Source organism: Salmo trutta, chromosome 21 (genome assembly GCF_901001165.1).
Source record: "Salmo trutta chromosome 21, fSalTru1.1, whole genome shotgun sequence".
Lineage (NCBI taxonomy): Eukaryota > Metazoa > Chordata > Actinopteri > Salmoniformes > Salmonidae > Salmo > Salmo trutta.
In genome coordinates this window covers 33,679,899-33,701,031 of record NC_042977.1, presented here as the reverse complement: position 1 = coordinate 33,701,031, position 21,133 = coordinate 33,679,899, and the positions used below count along the sequence as shown (strand labels likewise).

The window sequence follows — 21,133 nt, the reverse complement described above, 5'->3', positions numbered from 1 at the left end:
TCATTTGACAAATAAAACACTAAGGCGAGGCTAAACAAAATGTTTCAAATGCAAAATGACTGAATTGAATACCTATAATTCCTTGCGAAATTAACTTCCCCTGTTTTAGCCAAATTTTGTTGCACTTTTTGAAGCAGCATAGGCCTGGCCAAAAGACTGCACAGGTGATATTGGCTTCAAACACCGATTTTCACAGGGTTCTGGGTGAACAGTTCACTATGATAATTCAAATATAATGTCTTCCCAACCTGCTCCTATATGCAAACACCAAATCTAGGGGACCACATTTAAAATAGCTACCCGAATGCGGTTTTCAAACATTTAAAATAGCTACACAGACACACAAATCCCCCACCTGTTCATGGTGTAGTGCAAAAAAAATGTAGGGGCCGGAGAGCAAACAAAGTTTGTACCGACAGAAATATAATATAATTATAGAATATGCATACAATTGGAGCGTCTGCCTATTGTCTCAATAACATTTTATATTTTTAATACCCTCACATACCAAGTGAGGCATACCTAATTTCAAAATAGGCCATGGCATCATTACTGTCAATCGCGAATGATAATTCTTCAGATTTTGCCAGTGAAATGTCCGAACCTCGGCTGTCTGCATGCCAATCATTTGATCTCCATCATATTCATGTGAATATGCATTTAGATCTTCTTGAATTACTGTTTCGTGAGCCAGTTAGAGCAGATAGTGTCAACGATCTATATAGCCTTCCTGTATTTTTGTTTCAATGAAGGTACATTCTGCCTAGTGGCGTGCGCGGTGAGGTTTTTACTATTCAGCTAGCCATCCTAAAATCTCATAAGAAATTAGGTTGATATTTTTGGTGCAACAGTAACGTTTTATTATGATATTATATTTGGTTATTTTATGTAGAATACTAATGAATCATTATGTGATCTTCCAGGACATTGATTCAACTTTTATCTAACTTGACGAAACAAGCACCATTGTGAGAAGAGTCGAGGTGACGCTGCGGTGTGTCCTGTCAGCTCCACACCCCTGCAAACGCTGCACGGAACGAGCAATTGAAGGGTACACAACAATTTGGCGATGCAGAAACGAGATAACACATGTGTGGCTGTTTCATGAAAATCGGGGAATATTTGGCCAAGGAAACATTTCTGGTTGGTCTCAGGGAATGAATGAGTGTACAACAGTTAGGATGGGATACTTTTAAAACGGGATTGAGTGAAGTAACAGCAAACATGTAGAATGAGCAACTAATGAACACAAGTTTGACGAAATTATGTAATATCTTTCAGTCTAATATAATATGGATATTTACTTACTTTTGGAGCTCTTCGACAGATGTACGCTTTTGTAAATATACTGAACATGACATTTCAAAGAGTTTACTGAGTTACAATTCATATAAGGAAATCAGTCAATTGAAATAAATTCAATAGGCTCTAATCTATGAATTTCACATAACTGGGAATACAGATATGCATCTGTTGGTCACAGATACCTTAAAAAAAAGTTGGGTGTGGATCAGAAAACCAGTCAGTATCTGGTGTGACCACCATTTGCCTCATGCATTGCCACACATTTCCTTCGCATAGAGTTGATCAGGCTGTTGATTGTGGCCTTTGGAACGTTGTCCCACTCCTCTTCATTGGCTGTGCGAAGTTGCTGGATATTGGCGGGAACTGGAACACGCTGTTGTACACATCGATCCAGAGCATCCCAAACATGGTCAATGGGTGACATGTCTGGTTAGTATGCAGGCCATGGAAGAACTGGGACATTTTCAGCTTCCAGGAATTGTGTACAGATCCTTTGCGACAAGGGGCTGTGCATTATCATGCTGAAACATTATGCGATGGCGGCAGATAAATGGCATGACAATGGGCCTCAGGATCTCGTTACGGTATCTCTGTGCATTCAAATTGCCATTGATAAAATGCAATTGTGTTCGTTGTTCATAGCTTATGACTGCCCATACCCGCCACCATGGGGCGCTCTGTTCACAACGCTGACATCAGCAAACCGCTCGCCCACACAATGTCATACATGTGGTCTGCGGTTGTGAGGCCGGTTGGACATGCAACCAAATTCTCTAAAACGATGTTGGAGGTGGCTTATGGTAGAGAAATGGACATTCAATTTTCTGGCAACACCTCTGGTGGACATTCCTGCAGTCAGCATGCCAATTACACACTCCCTCAAAACTTGAGACATGTTGTGTGACAAAACTACACATTTTAGAGAGGGCGTTTATTGTCCCCAGCACAAGCAGCACCTGTGTAATGATCGTGCTGTCTTGATATGCCACGCATGTCAGGTGGATGGATTATCTTGGCAAAGGAGAAATGCTCAATAACAGGCATGCAAAGAAATTTGTGCACAACATTTTAGAAAAATAAGCTTTTTAATTTATTTTCAGAGATCTTGTATTTCAGCTCATGAAACATGGGGCCAACACTTTACATGTTGTGTTTATATTTTTGTTCAGTTGTCCTCTCCAAGTTTAGATGGAATTTAGCCCAAAAGGATTTTAGAAATATGATTGGTTGATGATAGGCCTCTATGACATTGTCTCACGCTGCACAGAATATCAGATCTCAACAGAGATTGGAAAGGTGTTTAGCATCACCATTAGACTTAGGCTACCACATCCTTATGATATACAGTACCAGTCAAAAGTTTGGACAGTTTGGACATTTTCTACATTGTAGAATAATAGTGAAGACATCAAAACTATGAAATAACAAATATGGACTCATTTAGTAACTAAAAAAGTGTTAAACAAATGAAAATATATTTTAGATTCTTCAAAGTAGCCACTCTTTGCCAAGAGTGTGCAAAGCTGTTATCAAGGCAAAGGGTGGCTACTTTGAAGAACCTCAAATATAAAATATGCTATGATTTGTTTAACACTTTTTTGGTTACTACATGATTCCATATGTGTTATTTCATAGTTTTGATGACTTCACTATTATTCTACAATGTAGAAAATAGTAAAATAAAGAAAAACCCTTGAATGAGTAAGTGTGTCCAAACTTTTGACTGGTACTGTATATATATATTCATTAGTGCAACGTGACTGCAATAGGGTTAGGGTTATGGGACAAATCAACCTTTTTTTTCTTAATTGGTGGTGTTTGAATTTATTGATAAAATGCACAAGATAATTGTTTTGGTTATAGGACGTGGGGCAAAGGGCCAAAATGTGGGACTTGTGGTCACCCTACCCAAATCATCAAGGGCTATTTGCAAGAACACATCCTAGGCGTATGGACTATAGCCTACATTCCATGGACCTATGATATGCACATGCAAATAGGCTAGCCCTTGATGATTTGAGTGAGGTTTGCATTCATTTAGGCCTATATATTGTGTGTGTGTGAAGTGGAAGCAGGTGTATAGGGAACAAGCAAAGAAATGTATGCCCACAAGCTACTGTAGGCTGCTATGTGTGCAGAAACACATATCCTGTTGTAAAACATGGTTGTTTTTGGTGTTTTGAGTAGCATCTTTTCTATTGTATTGTATTGTGTTCTATTCTATTATATTCCAGTGACCTGTAGCCTATGATACATTTCAATATATTTGCTTCCCTGGAATAATGTACTCACAACCTATTTAGGAAAACAACCTATAGTCACTGGTTTTCATTGAGGGGCCTGTGGCCCTTATTTAAAGTATCCTTCCTTTCTTTCTCTCTTGAAGATATCTCTGATCTGAATGATTGTGATAAAATCAGGGATTTAGACTGAATGTAAAGGTGCATTAGGCAGGCTATGTGCACACTGATTAGATCTAATTCATTGACTGTAAAGACTTACTGGACTAAAGGATCTCCTAAATGTTAATGGATTCCAAAGAATCGGCCAAGTGACAAACCATTATTTGTATTTATATTTATTAAGGATCTCCATTAGCTTTTGCCAAAGCAGCTACTCTTCCTGGGGTCTAAACACATTAAGGCAATTACATTACACATAAGACAAAAGATAAAACAGTACATCATATAACATTATTACACCACTACATACCTACAATTGTCACACCCTGATCTGTTTCACCTGTCTTTGTGTTTGTCTTCACCCCCCTCCAGGTGTCGCCCATCTTCCCCATTATCCCCAGTGTATTTATACCTGTGTTCTCTGTTTGTCTGTTACCAGTTCGTTTTGTTCGTCAAGCCTACCAGCGGTTTTCCCCTTGCGCCTGTCTTTTTCTAGTTCCTGTTTTCTAGTTTTCCCGGTTTTGACCATTCTGCCTGCCCTGAGCCTGCCTGCCTGCCGTTCTGTACCTTGTCACACCACCCTGGATTATTGACCTCTGCCTGCCCTGACCCTGAGACTGCCTGCCGTTCTGTCCCTTATGGACTCTGATCTGGATTACTGACCTCTGTCTGCCCTTGACCTGTCGTTTTGCCTGCCCCCTGTTCTAGTAATAAACTTTTGTTACTTCGACACTGTCTGCATCTGGGTCATCTCCTGAAACGTGATAACAATACAAAATGTATAATACCCAGTGGCGATTTTAGCATGTAAATCTTGTTGGGGCAAACTCATTTTTTTGTTGTTGATGTATGCAAGCAAAGCCACTACACAACACAACACTAAACAATGCATTACTTGCACTATAACGGTGACAAACGGTGCCCACAAACTTTCAGCACCATGGAGTGAATCCTTACCACTGCTACACCTGGCTATCAACGGAGCCTTGTCTGGCAGCAAAACTGTTCATTCAGTCTCATTTACTGCTTTTTTTAAAACCATATCTGATATGGCTGACTTGCTTAAACACATTTCGTTACTACTGACTCCTTGTGGATTTGTGTAAGTCGATAAGAACCGCATTCTCTTTCAATAATAACAAACAGCAAAGTGAGTTTTGACATTTGAACCATACACAAACATTATTACATGTATGTTCAGTAAATTCACAATGCTTATTCTTATATCATTAACACTTAGCTCTAAGTATAAGCAAATGTGCTGTGTCGAGGTAGGCCTATTCTTTCAGTACTTTCAAAATGGACACCGACAGAAATTCAGATGTTAGTTCAGATAAATTCAGCAAGATGTTGAGGCCTTAACTTTAGACTTTAAGTTACCACAGAGCAAGAGAGAGAGAGAGAGACTCGGTTTGCCTACCATTTGAAGTATTTTATTAGACCTATGTGGTCTAAAAGGAAAGAAAATACAATCATGGAGATCCACTTTTATATACAATATATCGATTCACAGACAGCACATTGCGCAAACAAAACAACCCTCGCAATATCAACTGGAATTACATGGGTCTATTTCTGAACTTTCTGTTTAAAACAAATATTTGTATGAGAAGAGACTGTCACTGGCAAACAAGGTTACAGACCCAACAACATTATATAGTATCTCCTGCTCGTCAAGAATATTTTGTCATCAAGCTTTGTTATCAAAGTCTGGCATTCTCTGGATTTATGGTGATTTAAAGACAACTGGGAACTCTGAAAAAAGCAAGGTTGAATCATGATGTCAGTGATCTTCAGGTCAGAGCTCTAGAAAGAGGCCTGAGTTCCCGACATGGAATTCCCAGTTGGATGATCATTCAAAACGTAAATTCCTGGTCGGAGCTTGTTTTTTTCAGAGTTCCTGGTTGTCTTGAACTCACTGAAATCTGAGATTTCCCAGTTCCGAGTTTCCATTTGTTTTGAATGTGGCAGAAGTCATGCTGGATTGACAGCATGGCCAATTTATTCAAACTTTTCTGGCCCATGGTGTTGCGTGTGAATGTTTATCCTTTCAAGCTTGGGAAAGGGACCCGTTCAGACAGATGTTTTAAATCCTTAAACACAGACTTGGACCACACACAGACTTGGACCACACTCTCCACCGTATAGCAGACAAGGGAAGCGAAATAGTGATTGCTTTGCAATGCTTACAGTTGTCCACTGATTCCTTCCAAACCACTTATTGTTGAATTTGCAACTTCTGACTCGTTGTGTAATGTTTATGTCCAATGGCTGATGAGCATCGATACTTTTATCTATAATTTATCTTCATATGACAAGGATTGAAAAGGATTTGCCAGTATATTGTCGACATGATTTATGATGATGACTGCTTGTCTAGCTTGCTAGCTAAGATTTGGAAAGTATGATGTTGACATGATCAGTCCAATCACAGCTACAGTAGATATAACGTGATTTGACATCGTTTTTTCTGTGGTCAATGACATTGAGCCTTCTTGGATGGGCACTTCTAATGTAAATCTATGGCAGCACCCAAGGGGCCTTGAAATGCCTATCTCCCCCTGTAGATTCTGTGGTGACATAGTGTCCCCATGAGTGACAGAACACTGAGACAATCACTGCACAACTAGAGAACATTACCAACGCCTGTGCTCTGTATTTTCCGCTGGCTGCCCCTCCACCACAGAAAGCACTGAGCTAGGCTGAAACACCTGCATTTTGGAGAAAGCAAGGAGACCCATGTTTGTATGCGGATTTATTCATTCAAAAACCGTGTTTTTACATTGTTTGCAAACTGATATGTGACAAAAATTAATGCAGAAATAACATGCAAAACAGGCACACACAAAAAATATGTATATACCTTTTTAATTTATAACATTTTGGGGGGGCTAAACAGGTGGGGATCAAAACAGGTGGGCCTTTGCCTCACCTTCCCTGAATGACGAGTCACTGATAATACCACCATACAACAATATTACAACGAACGTGTGTGTAGAATGAGTGTGCTAGAGTGTGTTTGTGTATTTGTGTGTCTGTACCTGTGTGTGTCTCTTCATAGTCCCGCTGTTCCATAAGGTGTATTTTTATCTGGTTTTAAATTTGATTCTACTGCTTGCATCAGTTACCTGATGTGGAATAGATTTCCATGTAGTACTGTGCGCCTCCCATAGTATGTAATGGACATGGGGATTGTGAAGAGACCTCTGGTGGCATGTCTTGTAGGGTATGCATGGGTTTCCGCGGTGTGCTAGACACATTTTTGCTCATGCCAAGATTTCCATATGGCTCATGGCCCTGCATAATTCCAGTCGCAGTGATGTGACATAGCCTTGACTATCCCCAATGCAATTTAGGCTGCGTCCACTGCAAGCGTTATAAAAGCCTACAATTACGCTTGCTACAGCTCAGCGCAGGCCGGTCAAAGAGCGCCATCGTCTGCCTCTAAATATATCGCTCCCCTTCCCTTGACTCTCCTCTTCTCTGCACATCACTGAACGTTATAGTGCATGCATCCATTCCAGAGCAGCAGAGGTTTTCATTCGATCCTGGCCGCTATACCTGAAGAGCGCGACATAAGAGGGGCCTGGCAATGATCTCACTGGACTTCAATTTGAATGTTTTGACAAGGGACCTGTCACTTTATCTGGAAAATCAAGTGAAAGTTGGGCTTTTTGGATCTGGAGTACTCTCACTGGTGCTCGGCTTCAGCGCAGCTTATGCCTACTACTACTTGATCTCTGTCGCGAAGGTAGGGGTCACAGAGGCTGCTTTGAAGAATCATTATTTAATAGAAAGGGATACGTTGTAACTGGCAATTGTCTTATTAAAAGGTGTCATAACGGTTATTATGATGGAGGATATCCCTGGCGCTTTTGCGCATCAAACCGGCTCAGCAGCTGGACGGTTTGCTGAGGAGGCAGATTATTTCAGTAGCCTACGAGCGTCAACGGTACTGCACATGTGATGTGACATCTTTCAATAAAATGGTGTCGTATTTTCTTTAGACTAAATGTGACATTTCAAGATTTGTACAAGGACTACGGATATACAAATGTTAAATTGCCATTTAGGCTGGATATATTTTTATCGTGAGTCCTTTTTGTAATCTTAAAAGGCTGAGTATAGACTATTGTTATACAAGCTGTCAAACATCTGTATGCAGTGTAGCATAGTCACAAATGAATGCTTTTTTTTTCGATATTCAATTTCCCCCAATAATTAAACACATAGGCCTAGGCCACATACCATTAGGCTAATATTAGATTGTTTAAAAAACATATTAGAAGGGGTCATGCATTCTATTATTCGTTATACTTAAATTCAGAGATTAAAGGTCTCTGCTCTGACAGGACAGATGGGTTTGATTTGATATTGTGGTGACCTCATATAATCCCAGTTACAACACAGCATATCAACTTCTCTGTCAATGTATCCTCATTACCTGTCTCCTTCCTTTCCATCACTAGTGATTGCAGAATGTCTCTATAACTCAACAAAACATTTCATATTTTCTGACACTTTACACAGTCCGCTAGACTAAAAGTAGAGCAATATAATATTGAGATTCCAGTCTTGATAGTGCATTATAATTACACTATAGTTATGGAGATATTTTGTTTGGAATGTTACAGAAAGGTCGCACCATTAGCAAATAAACCACATGGAAAAATGAAATATGACTTATGTTGACATGTCATTTATGAAAGTGCAAGACAGATAATTATATATATCACATGATTTCAGTGAAGAGGCTGCACTATATGGGTACTGTAAGAGAGGGGTTATGTAGATGGTGAATGATGATGAGGTATAAGAACTGTTTTCAAGAGATTGTCATCAGTAGTATACATTTTTCCATTTAAATTGGTATAAGAGAAAGAGCACAAGCATTTCTCTTTCACTTGCCACAGATCTGATTAAAACCATTTGATGTTTGAAATAGTTTCACCTAAAATAGTTTAAATCATGAATTAAAACATATTTGACTCTTGAAAAGTATGTGATGTATCGTTTCATTCCTCATGGTCCATATCTCTTTCTCTACACAAGCTATTAGCCAACGTCATTATTGTAAAGCCACATCACACTGTTCATGTCTTGTATTGCAGAAGCCCCAACTGATTTCTGGTGGAAAGAAGTTCTACCAGTTCCTGCGGGACCAATGTCCCGTGGTGTCAGAGACCTACTACCCCACCTTCTGGTGCTGGGAGAGCCGGATCCAGACGGTGCTTAGGCCCTTCGTCACGGCTAAACCGGGTGTCAGCTACAGAAAGTAAGACTTTTAGAGGATCAGATGTGATGGTAGCAGTATTATTGTATAAACACTATAATAAGTCGTATCTCTGTACAATGTTGAAACAACTATCTAAAAATGAATAGATATTACTGAGAAGATCTTCTGCATGTTAAGGGCGAGGGTTTCCCTGGTGTGATGGTGAAATGAAACTGGGTGAACTGGAATTAAACTGGAGAAATGGGTTTAAAATCATGGTGTTTATGTCTCATAAGAGATATACGCCTGTTGCATGGTGTTGGTTTCAAAATACAGCCTCATGACAATATGTGTAGAATAGTATTATTAAACTTTATTATTCTAAAACTTCACATTTTTCTCTGCCCCATGGTAAAATCTGTTGAAATGCAGGAAGTTAGCTGGGGGGCTTCCGGGAGGTAGGTGCTTAGTCCGGCCCTGGATAAAGGGTATGGGAACTAAGGCCCTATGTTTTTCCTGGTCAGGTCACATGGTTGGTCAAGGTAAAAAAACGAATGGTTCACCATCAAACGCAATTGGTCAGTTTTCACCATAGACAGCAGCCATGGCGACATACAGTAAAGTAGTAGAAAATTCCCTGCCGTACTAGGAACAGGCTTTTACCTTACTTCCACTTTTGATTGTTTTATTATTAGGCTTTAAGGCATTAAAGCAGTTGGTTTGATCATCTAAGAACTGAAATGTGCCCGTTCTTTGATTCCTTTCATTCAGGTTTAACAACGTGAAACAAATTTCCTGCGTCTTGTTCTTAGCCAAGACTTAGCAGCAGAAAGGTGAAAAGAGTCTTTTGTGTGATGGTATTGGCTCTGGCCACACGGGCTTCTTTAGTGCATTCTGTTAGAGATTAATGGCCAGGGTGTCCCAGGCCTCCTGCATGCATTAGGTGGATTGAAATTAATTAAAAGGGGTTGGGGGTAGTTAGTGTACAGTATATGCCACAGAACTGAAATTAGTAGGAAATAGCCTAGTGGTTCGATCAGATTTACTGTCCAAATACAGTATCTATATGCATGTCAATCTCTCCTGGCTCAAAGTAGAGGAGAGATTGACTTCATCGCTACTTGTATTTGTGAGAGGTATTGACATGTTGAAAGTACCGAGCTGTCTGTTTAAACAACTAGCACACAGCTCAGACACCCATGTATAACCTACAAAACATGCCACCAGAGGTCTCTTCACAGTCCCCAAGTCCAGAACAGACTATGGGAAGCGCACAGTACTACATAGAGCCATGACTACATGGAACTCTATTCCACATCAGGTAACTGATGCAAGCAGTAGAATCAGATTTAAAAAACAGATAAATATACACATTATGGAACAACGATGACTGTGAAGTAACACAAACGTAGGCACAGACAAATGCATACACACGTGTACGTGTACACACATGTACACATGGATTTTGTGTTGTAGATATGTGGTAGTGGAGCATGGGCCTGAGGGCACACACTTAGTGTGTTGTGAATTCTGTAATCAAATCAAATGTTATTTGTCACATGCACCGAATACCTTACAGTAAAATGCTTACTTACAAGCCCTTAACCAACAATGCAGTTTTAAGAAAAATAAGTGTTAAGTAAAAAATAGATAAGTAAAAAATAATTAAAGAGCAGCAGTAAAATAACAGTTGCGAGGCTATATACAGGGGGTACCGGTACAGAGTCAATGTGCGGGGGCACTGGTTAGTCGAGGTAATTGAGGTAATATGTACATGTAGGTAGAGTTGAAGTGACTATGCATAGATAATAAACAGAGAGTAGCAGCAGCGTAAAAGAGGGGGGGGGACAATGCAAATAGTCTGGGTAGCCATTTGATTAGCAGTTCAGGAGTCTTATGGCTTGGGGGTAGAAGCTGTTAAGAAGCCTTTTGGACCTATACTTGGCACTCCGGTATCGCTTGCCGTGCGGTAGCAGGGAGAACAGTCTATGACTGGGGTGGTCTTTGACCATTTTTAGGGCCTTCCTCTGACACCGCCTGGTATAAAGATGAATAGAGATGAATGTCTTGTAATGTTTTTAAAACTGTATAACTGCCTTAATCTTGCCGGACCCCAGGAAGAGTAGCTTCTGCCTTGGCAGGAAGTAATGGGGATCCATAATAAATACTTAATTTATTTCAGAAGCAGGCCTACTCTCCATCTTGGTTCGTCATTGAAGTTGATGATGACTTTGCTCCTTAGTGGACAACCTACATAAATACAGTAACTGATAACACCTGTCGAATTATGACAACAAACAATAGTCTTTACTACTGTTGCTGAAAGCGGCACCATAGGTAACTAACCACAGAAAGGGATGTTAGCCTGACTATAGGCCGTCTATTATTATTGTCCTGGCCATGACAGCCAGTCTACCCATGCAGTAAGTGAGAAATATACGTACAGTATGTCAGTGTATTAAATTACTCAGAAGAATGTCCTAGTTTCCGGTGTCACTATTTCTATTTTTTAAATTTGTATTATTATTGTCTTTATCTTTAACTGCATTGTTGGAAAAGGACCCATCAGTAAGCATTTCACTGTTAGTCTACACCTGTTGTTCATGAAGCATGTGACAAATAAAATGTGATTTGATTTTATTTAGTGCCAAGGGCATTCCACTTCCCTTAGCCTTTGTCTGACCGTTGTCCAATAAAGCAGCTACATGTTTCCCACATCCCACAATGCACCATGGCAGCAGGCGGGTCTTACCCACCACCTGTCTCAGATCAAAGCCAGTGTGTGTGTGAGTGTGCGTGTGTGTGTGTCATGGATCCCCCCGGTACTGATACCCATTCTGTTCACCAGTCCCGGAGGTCTACGTCACCGGCTTTCTAGGCTTCACTGAACGGGATTCATTATCATCAACCCTGGACTGTCTTGTCTGATTACACACACCTGGTTCCCATTTCTCCTGATTAGTATGTTATATTTATGCCCTCTGTTCCCTCTGACTTTGTCGGTTATTGTTCCCATGTCCGTTGGTGGTGTGAGTACCTATGCGTTGGTGCAGCTGTTATGCTGCATGCTTTATATATTGTGTATTACAGGTATCGTCCTGTGTCGTTCAACGAGGTTTACCCTCGCTCTTTTGGTTGGGTACAGCCCAGTGTTTTTGAATACGTGTTTGTTTTGGGTGTATTAAAACCCATATTGTGTATTCCTGCACCTGTCTTCAAATCCTTTATACCAGCATGACAGTGTGTGTTTACGCGATGACATTTGTGGGAGATATTACTCCTAAGGGAAGAAAAGACCTCCACTATCCAGGGATTATCATGTCTATAAAAGAGTTCCCTGCACTGTTGGAGCTAGAAACCTCACCATCTTAAATAAGCATGCCCCTTTCAAAAAATGTAGAACTAAGAAAAGATATAGCCCTTGGTTCACTCCAGACCTGACTGCCCTCGACCAGCACAAAAACATCCTGTGGCGGACTGCACTAGCATCGAATAATCCCCGCGATATGCAACTTTTCAGGGAAGTCAGGAACCAATACACACAGTCAGTCAGGAAAGCTAAGGCTAGCCTTTTCAAACAGAAATTTGCATCCTGTAGCTCTAACTCCAAAAAGTTTTGGGACACTGGAAAGTCCATGGAGAATAAGAGCACCTCCTCCCTGCTGCCCACTGCACTGAGGCTAGGTAATACTGTCACCACCGATAAATCCACGATAATCGAGAATTTCAATAAGCATTTCTCTACGGCTGGCCATGCTTTCCTCCTGGCTACCCCAACCCCGGCCAACAGCTCCGCACCCCCCGCAGCTACTTGCCCAAGCCTCCCCAGCTTCTCCTTCACCCAAATCCAGATAGCAGATGTTCTGAAAGAGCTGCAAAACCTGGACCCGTACAAATCAGCTGGGCTAGACAATCTGGACCCTCTCTTTCTAAAATTATCTGCCGCCATTGTTGCATGCCCTATTTCCAGTCTGTTCAACCTCTCTTCCGTATTGTCCGAGATCCCTAAAGATTGGAAAGCTGCTGCGGTCATCCCCCTCTTCAAAGGGGGTGACACTCTAGACTCAAACTGTTATAGACCTATATCCATCCTGCCCTGCCTTTCTAAAGTCTTCGAAAGCCAAGTTAATAAACAGATCACTGACCATTTCGAATCCCACCGTACCTTCTCCGCTATGCAATCTGGTTTCCGAACTAGTCACCGGTGCACCTCAACCACGCTCAAGGTCCTAAACGATATCATAACCGCCATCGATAAAAGAAAGGACTGTGCAGCCGTCTTCATTGACCTGGCCAAGGCTTTCGACTCTGTCAATCACCATATTCTTATCGGCAGACTCAACAGCCTTGGTTTCTCAAATGACTGCCTCGCCTGGTTCACCAACTACTTCTCAGACAGAGTTCAGTGTGTCAAATCGGAGGGCCTGTTGTCCTGACCTAGGGCAGTCTCTATGGGGGTACCACAGGGTTCAATTCTCGGGCCGACTCTTTTCTCTGTATATATCAATGATGTCGCTGTTGCTGCGGGTGATTCCCTGATCCACCTCTACGCAGACGACACCATTCTGTATACATCTGGCCCATCTTTGGACACTGTGTTAACAAACCTCCAAACGAGCTTCAATGCCATACAACACTCCTTCCGTGGCCTCCAACTGCTCTTAAACACCAGTAAAACTAAATGCATGTTTTTCAACCGTTCGCTGCCCGCACCCAACCGCCTGCCCGACTAGCATCACTACTCTGGACGGTTCTGACTTAGAATATGTGAACAACTACAAATACCTAGGTGTCTGGCTAGACTTTCCTTCCAGACTCATATTAAACATCTCCAATCAAAAATAAAATCTAGAATCGGCTTCCTATTTCGCAAACAAAGCCTCCTTCACTCACTCACGCCGCCAAACATACCCTCGTAAAACTGACTATCCTACCGATCCTCGACTTCGGCGATGTCATTTACAAAATAGCCTCCAACACTCTACTAAACAAACTGGATGTGGTCTATCACAGTGCCATTCGTTTTGTCACCAAAGCCCCATATACTACGCACCACTGCGACCTGTACGCTCTAGTCGGCTGGCCCTCGCTACATATTCGTCGCCAGACCCACTGGCTCCAGGTCATCTATAAGTCTATGCTAGGCCTTATCTCAGCTCACTGGTCACGATAACAACACCCACCCGTAGCACGCGCTCCAGCAGGTATATCTCACTGGTCAGCCCCAAAGCCAACACCTACTTTGGCCGCCTTTCCTTCCAGTTCTCTGCTGCCAATGACTGGAACGATTTGCAAAAATCTGGAGACTTATATTTCCCTCACTATCTTTAAACATCAGCTATCTGAGCAGCTAACCGATTGTTGCAGCTGTACATAGCCCATCTGTAAATAGACCATCCAATCTACCTACCTCATTCCCATATTGTTTTTATTTACTTTTCTGCTCTTTTGCACCCCAGTATTTCCACTTGCACATCATCATCTGCACATCTATCATTCCAGTAGTAATTTGCTAAATTGTAATTACTTCGCTATTATGGCCTATTTATTTCCTTACCTCCTCACGCCATTTGCACACACTGTATATAGACTTTATTTTTTTCTATTGTGTTATTGATTGTACGCTTCTTTATTCCATGTGTAACTCTATGTTGTTGTTTGTGTCTGTCGCACTGCTTTGCTTCATCTTGGCCAGGTCGCAGTTGTAAATGAGAACTTGTTCTCAACTAGCCTACCTGGTTAAATAAAGGTAAAATAAAAGAAACAAGCATTTTGCTGCACATGAAATAACATCTGCAAATCTGTGTACGCAACCAATAAACTTTGATTGGATTATTGGTTGCGTACTGTTCGGTGGGTCGGGCTCGCTCCTGATTGGTGCATGCTCTGACCAGCTAGCTCCAGATTGGTGCATGGCCTACAACCCCAGTGGCTGCCCCAGTCTGGCCTTTACGTACATATTTAATGCTGGTGTGGTTCTATAATTTCATTCCACTTCCAATTAGACAGACATACTGTACATGGGCCGCAGGGCCAGCCATGTTGGTGTTGTCGCTTGGTCGCTCGTTTGGTGGGTTGGTGGCGTGAGATGGATTGCACTGGGATTTGTTGACCTCAGCTGACGGCCTTGACTTGTGGAAACTAGAAATTGATTCTCTATAAGAATCCACTGCTGCTGCAGCGAGCTCCCCCCCCCCCACCACCACCCTTCCCTCTTCCCCATCCTTGCCCTTCCCTGCTTCTGAGTAGCCTGGTCTTTTTATCTCACTGTCCATCCACAGTTTTACATGTGACCCATATCAGATTTGCGCATTCACACTGATGTAGCATCTGAAGTAGCACACAGATGCAAAGCTAATTTCATGTCACTGTTCCTTTACGTTTGGAGGGTGGTTGTCATGGTAACATGCAGGTCATGTGCAAAAGAATCCATTCAGAAAAAAAATTGAATTTGAGCATCCAGACAGGTTGCGTATGGATCATCCAAATTATATCAGGATTGAGATCCACATATGGATGCAGTATAAATTTGAAGTCAATAGATCAGCTTCCATGTGTTTTTTTTTGTTTGTTTACACATTACAGAAAATATCATAGGTATCAGATATGACAAATAATTGGAAAAAGATCTGAATTGGGCTGCCTGTGTAAACAAAGCTGAGAGGCTGATTGCTAGGGAAATTAAGTGGTTGTCAACTAGTGCCAGACTGCATTCCCTTTGGCAAAGGTAATGTTAGTAATGGGTCCACACTGTAGTAATCGTTGTACCTGTAACTGAAGAGGGACCTTTGAGTAAAGAACAATGCCTTTTTGCTGTGTCATGATTTGAGGTTTGGTTACAAAGCAATATCATGTGCAATACAGTGTACATACTATATCCTATCTAATGCAATCTATACAGGATATATATGAAATCTAATACTTTTCTGTATAGAATGATTAACAAAATTCATATTTATTGTCTTGTTGGTCCCTATATGGATTCTGTAGTTTCGTTTTTTTAAATCACAAACATAAGCTGTAAGAACCTTGGAGGTTGGGTATTTACAAAACCTTGTGAATTCCTTTGCATTCTGTGCAATGAGCTTCCGCTTTACTGAACATATTGTAAGGAAGCTGCAGTGCAGAACCTAGGCCTACTTGCAGAGTGTGTGTGTGTAACTTACTGGTGTCCTTTTCTGCCCTGACTGTTATATCTGACCCCATCTTTTCTGCCCTGACTGTTATATCTGACCCCATCTTTTCTGCCCTGACTGTTATATCTGACCCCATCTTTTCTGCCCTGACTGTTATATCTGACCCCATCTTTTCTGCCCTGACTGTTATATCTGACCCCATCTTTTCTGCCCTGACTGTTATATCTGACCCCATCTTTTCTGCCCTGACTGTTATATCTGACCCCATCTTTGCAGTGAGCTCATTAGAGCAGAAGATGGAGGACAGATCTCTCTGGATTGGTTCGACAACGATGACAGCGCCTCCCACCCCAACGCGGCCACACGGCCCACCGTCCTGCTGCTTCCAGGCCTGACCGGTACCAGCAGAGAGTCCTACATCCTCCACATGGTGCAGCAGAGCAGGGATCTGGGTTATAGGTGAGTGGTCCTGATTACAAGTACTGCACAGTGCACAGTTTTTATTCATTCAGACGGTTGTTCAATTCAATAATGTGGCTTGGTCCTATGCCTTAACCTGTAGGAATATTGTAAGCGCAGTCAACTCTTGCTCATCTGTTTTAGTGCATTGTAGTTCAATAGTCCAAATTCAAATACATTATCTTTGCAATGAACTTCCCAAGATATTGCATATGTTAGGAGTTGAAAACTGTGTATGAATGGATTAAGGTTACTTGAGGTAAGCAGCTGCTGAAAGAGAGAGGCTAGCCAAGCTCTCAGTAGGCAGAGCAGTGCAGACCTGCTTTGGAAAGAAAGAGCTGAATATTGCACAAGCACTAAGAGATGCTGAGAGTGGCAGTTTTTTATCCTCCAAAAGGCCCCTCTGTGTTCCCTGCACTCATTCTTTCAAACAGAGGGAGGGCAGAGAAGAGGGGGTAGAGAAGAGAGAGAGGTGGGCAGAGAAGAGAGGAAGGGGGGCAGAGAAGAGGAAGGGGGCAGAGAAGAGAGGGAGGGGGGCAGAGAAGAGAGGGAAGGGGGGCAGAGAAGAGAGGGAAGGGGGGCAGAGAAGAGAGGGAAGGGGGGCAGAGAAGAGAGGAAGGGGGGCAGAGAAGAGAGGGAGGGGGGGCAGAGAAGAGAGGGAAGGGGGGCAGAGAAGAGAGGAAGGGGGGCAGAGAAGAGAGGGAGGGGCAGAGAAGGGGGGCAGAGAAGAGAGGGAAGGGGGGCAGAGAAGAGAGGGAAGGGGGGCAGAGAAGAGAGGGAAGGGGGGCAGAGAAGAGAGGGAAGGGGGGCAGAGAAGAGAGGAAGGGGGGCAGAGAAGAGAGGGAGGGGGGGGCAGAGAAGAGAGGGAAGGGGGGCAGAGAAGAGAGGAAGGGGGGCAGAGAAGAGAGGGAGGGGCAGAGAAGGGGGGCAGAGAAGAGAGGGAAGGGGGGCAGAGAAGAGAGGGAAGGGGGGCAGAGAAGAGAGGAAGGGGGGCAGAGAAGAGAGGGAGGGGCAGAGAAGGGGGGCAGAGAAGAGAGGGAAGGGGGGCAGAGAAGAGAGGGAAGGGGGGCAGAGAAGAGAGGAAGGGGGGCAGAGAAGAGAGGGAGGGGCAGAGAAGAGAGGGAGGGGGCAGGCAAACGGAGCAGGGCAGGGAGGGGGGACAAGCAGGCAAATTCAGCATCTTTCCACCCCTGCCCTCACCCCGGCCCTATCCTGCAAGCTTAATGAATTACAGCTTACTGGTACAAGCTTTGCAGCTTAGTTTAGCCCAACCAGCTTCGGCTATGCAGGAGGAAGTGAATGTGCGTCACACCATCCCCTGCCCTGTCCACACCCCAACTTACAGCATGCCCCCACCCTGCTGCTGAATTTTCACAGCAAGTCTCTTAGATAACAGATGACTAGAGAGAGATTTATGTTACTGCTGTTCGGGTCTTCAGGACTAATACAACAACAGATATGTCTCTTTCACAAGTGGTTGGTTGCACCTTAATTGGGGAGGACGGACTTGTGGTAATGGCTGGAGCAAAATCAATCACATGTATTTATAATCAAATGTATTTATAAAGCCCTTTTTACATCAGCCGATGTCACAAAGTGCTATACAGAAACCCAGCCTAAAACCCCAAACAGCAAGCAATGTAGATGTAGAAGCACGGTGGTGAGGAAAAACTCCCTAGAAGGCAGGAACCTAGGAAGAAACCTAGAGAGGAACCAGGCTCTGAAGGGTGGCCAGTCCTCTTCTGGCTGTGGCGAGTGGAGATTATAACAGTACATGGCAAGATGTTTAAACGTTCATAGATGACCAGTAGGGTCAAATAATAATAACAATAATAGCAGTGGTTGTAGAGGGTGCAACAGGTCAGCACCTCAGGAGTACTACCTTTTCCCCTACTGTATTTATTTATTTTATTTATTTTGCTCCTTTGCACCATATTATTTATATTTTAACTTTTAACTTTCTTCAAACTACAAATCTACCTTTCCAGTGTTTTTCTTGCCATACTTTATTTACTCTGCCACCATGGCATTTTTTTTGCCTTTACCTCCATTATCTCACATCATTTGCTCACATTGTATATAGTCTTGTTTTTTTTTATTTTTTATTTTTTTATTTTTTTCTACTGCATCATTGATTGTATGTTGTTTTACTCCATGTGTAACTCTGTGTTTTTGTATGTTGTCGAACTGCTTTGCTTTATCTTGGCCAGGTCGCAATTGTAAATGAGAACTTGTTCTCAACTTGCCTACCTGGTTAAATAAAGGTGAAATAAAATAAAAAAATAAAAATGTTAGTTGGTTTTTCATAGCCGATCATTCAGAGTTAGAGACAGCAGGTGCGGTAGAGAGAGTCGAAAACAGCAGGTCCGGGACAAGGTAGCACGTCCAGTGAACAGGTCAGGGTTCCATAGCCGCAGGCAGAACAGTTGAAACTGGAGCAGCAGCACGACCATGTGGACTTGGGACAGCAAGGAGTCATCAGGCCAGGTAGTCCTAAGGCATGGTCCTAGGGCTCAGGTTCTCCGAGAGAAGAGAAAGAGAGAAAGAGAGCGAGAGAGAGAATTAGAGGGAGCATTCTTAAATTCAAACAGGACACCTGATAAGACAGGAGAAATACTCCAGATATAACTGACCCTAGCCCCCCGACACATAAACTATTGCAGCATAATTACTGGAGGCCGAGACAGGAGGGGTTGGGAGACACTGTGGCCCCATGAGTGGAATGGTATCAAACACTAGGTTTCTATGTGTTTGATGCCATTCCATTTGCTCCGTTATAGACATTATTATGAGCAGTCCTCCCCTTAGCAGCCTCCACTGGTTTCTTTACATATTCCACCTTATTCCATTTTCACTGCTGTGAAGTACATTTGTTTCAACATTGTTTGGTGGCAGTTCACCTGGTGCACCTGGAAGACAGTGCACCTAGAAGAGAATGCACCTGGAAGACAGTGCACCTGGAAGACAGTGCACCTATAAGAGAATGCACCTGGAAGACAGTGCACCTGGAAGATAATGCACCTGGAAGACAGTGCACCTATAAGAGAATGCACCTGGAAGACAGTGCACCTGGAAGATAATGCACCTGGAAGACAGTGCACCTATAAGAGAATGCACCTGGAAGACAGTGCACCTGGAAGAGAATGCACCTGGAAGATAATGCACCTGGAAGACAGTGCACCTATAAGAGAATGCACCTGGAAGACAGTGCACCTGGAAGATAATGCACCTGGAAGACAGTGCACCTATAAGAGAATGCACCTGGAAGACAGTGCACCTGGAAGAGAATGCACCTGGAAGATAATGCACCTGGAAGACAGTGCACCTATAAGAGAATGCACCTGGAAGATAGTGCACCTGGAAGAGAATGCACCTGGAAGACAGTGCACCTGGAAAATAGCTTCCAATACTCTACTCAGCAAATTGGATGCAGTCTATCACAGTGCCATCCGTTTTGTTACCAAAGCGCCTTATACCACCCACCACTGCAACCTGTATGCTCTAGTCGGCTTGCCCTCGCTACATATTCGTCGCCAAGTCTATGCTAGGTAAAGCTCCGCCTTATCTCAGCTCACTGGTCACGATAACAACACCCACCCGTAGCACGCGCTCCAGCAGGTATATCTCACTGGTTATCCCCAAAGCCAACACCTCCTTTGGCCGCCTTTCCTTCCAGTTCTCTGCTGCCAGTGACTGGAACGAATTGCAAAAATTGCTGAAGCTGGAGACTTACATTTCCCTCACTAACTTTAAACATCAGCTATCTGAGCAGCTAACTGATCGCTGCAGCTGTACATAGCCCATCTGTAAATAGCCCACCCAATCTACCTACCTCATCCCCATATTGTTTTTATTTACTTTGCTGCCCTTTTGCACACCAGTATCACTACTTACACACCATCATCTGCTCATCATCATCTGCTCATCTATCACTCTAGTGTTCATCTGCTAAATTGTAATTACTTTGCTACTATGGCCTATTTATTGCCATACCTCCTCATGCCATTTGCCCACACTGTATATAGACTTTCTTTTTTTTCTATTGTGTTATTGACTGTACGCTTGTTTATTCCATGTGTAACTCTGTGTTGTTGTTTCTGTCGCACTGCTTTTCTTTATCTTGGCCAGGTCGCAGTTGTAAATGAGAACTTGTTCTCAACTAGCTTACCCGGTTAAATAAAGGTGAAATAAAAAAATGTTAGAACAAAATGTAAATTGGTGAAACTAATGCAAGGAATGCAATTCAAAGAATGGATTTTAAAGGGTTAAGTGCATGTTGTTGTTGTGTTTCAGGTGTGCGGTGTTCAACAACAGAGGGGTGTCTGGTGAAACTCTCTTGGTAAGAATCTAATATTCATACAAAGTACAGTTTCAAAGGATTTTTGTGTGTATACCTTTTATGTTTTCAATTCAGACATGCATTCAAAAACATAAAATGTTTCAATGATTATATTACTCTGTACAATCAAAATGCATCTTCATGTCCAATCAAAAGGCATCTTAATCTACACAGATATGCAAACACTCACAACATGACACAACGACATAGGCCCTACATCCTTTTGGCACTCTACTCCACATGCCTGTGCAGTTGTCACTGGCAGAGTGCATGCTTT

At 42.6% G+C, this 21,133-nt stretch overlaps 1 protein-coding gene across 1 annotated transcript in view; it reads left to right on the top strand.

The window, feature by feature from the left end:
• Positions 1 to 7,066: 7,066 nt before the first annotated feature.
• The window catches only part of LOC115157218 (phospholipase ABHD3), a 36,666-nt gene continuing 22,599 nt past the window's right edge, over positions 7,067 to 21,133 (top strand). Inside the window, exons 1-4 of the mRNA XM_029705285.1 lie at positions 7,067 to 7,458; positions 8,819 to 8,982; positions 16,335 to 16,517; positions 20,811 to 20,856. Coding sequence (XP_029561145.1) covers positions 7,300 to 7,458; positions 8,819 to 8,982; positions 16,335 to 16,517; positions 20,811 to 20,856 — 552 coding nt within the window. The 5' untranslated portion in view covers positions 7,067 to 7,299. The remainder of the gene's footprint in view (positions 7,459 to 8,818; positions 8,983 to 16,334; positions 16,518 to 20,810; positions 20,857 to 21,133) is intronic.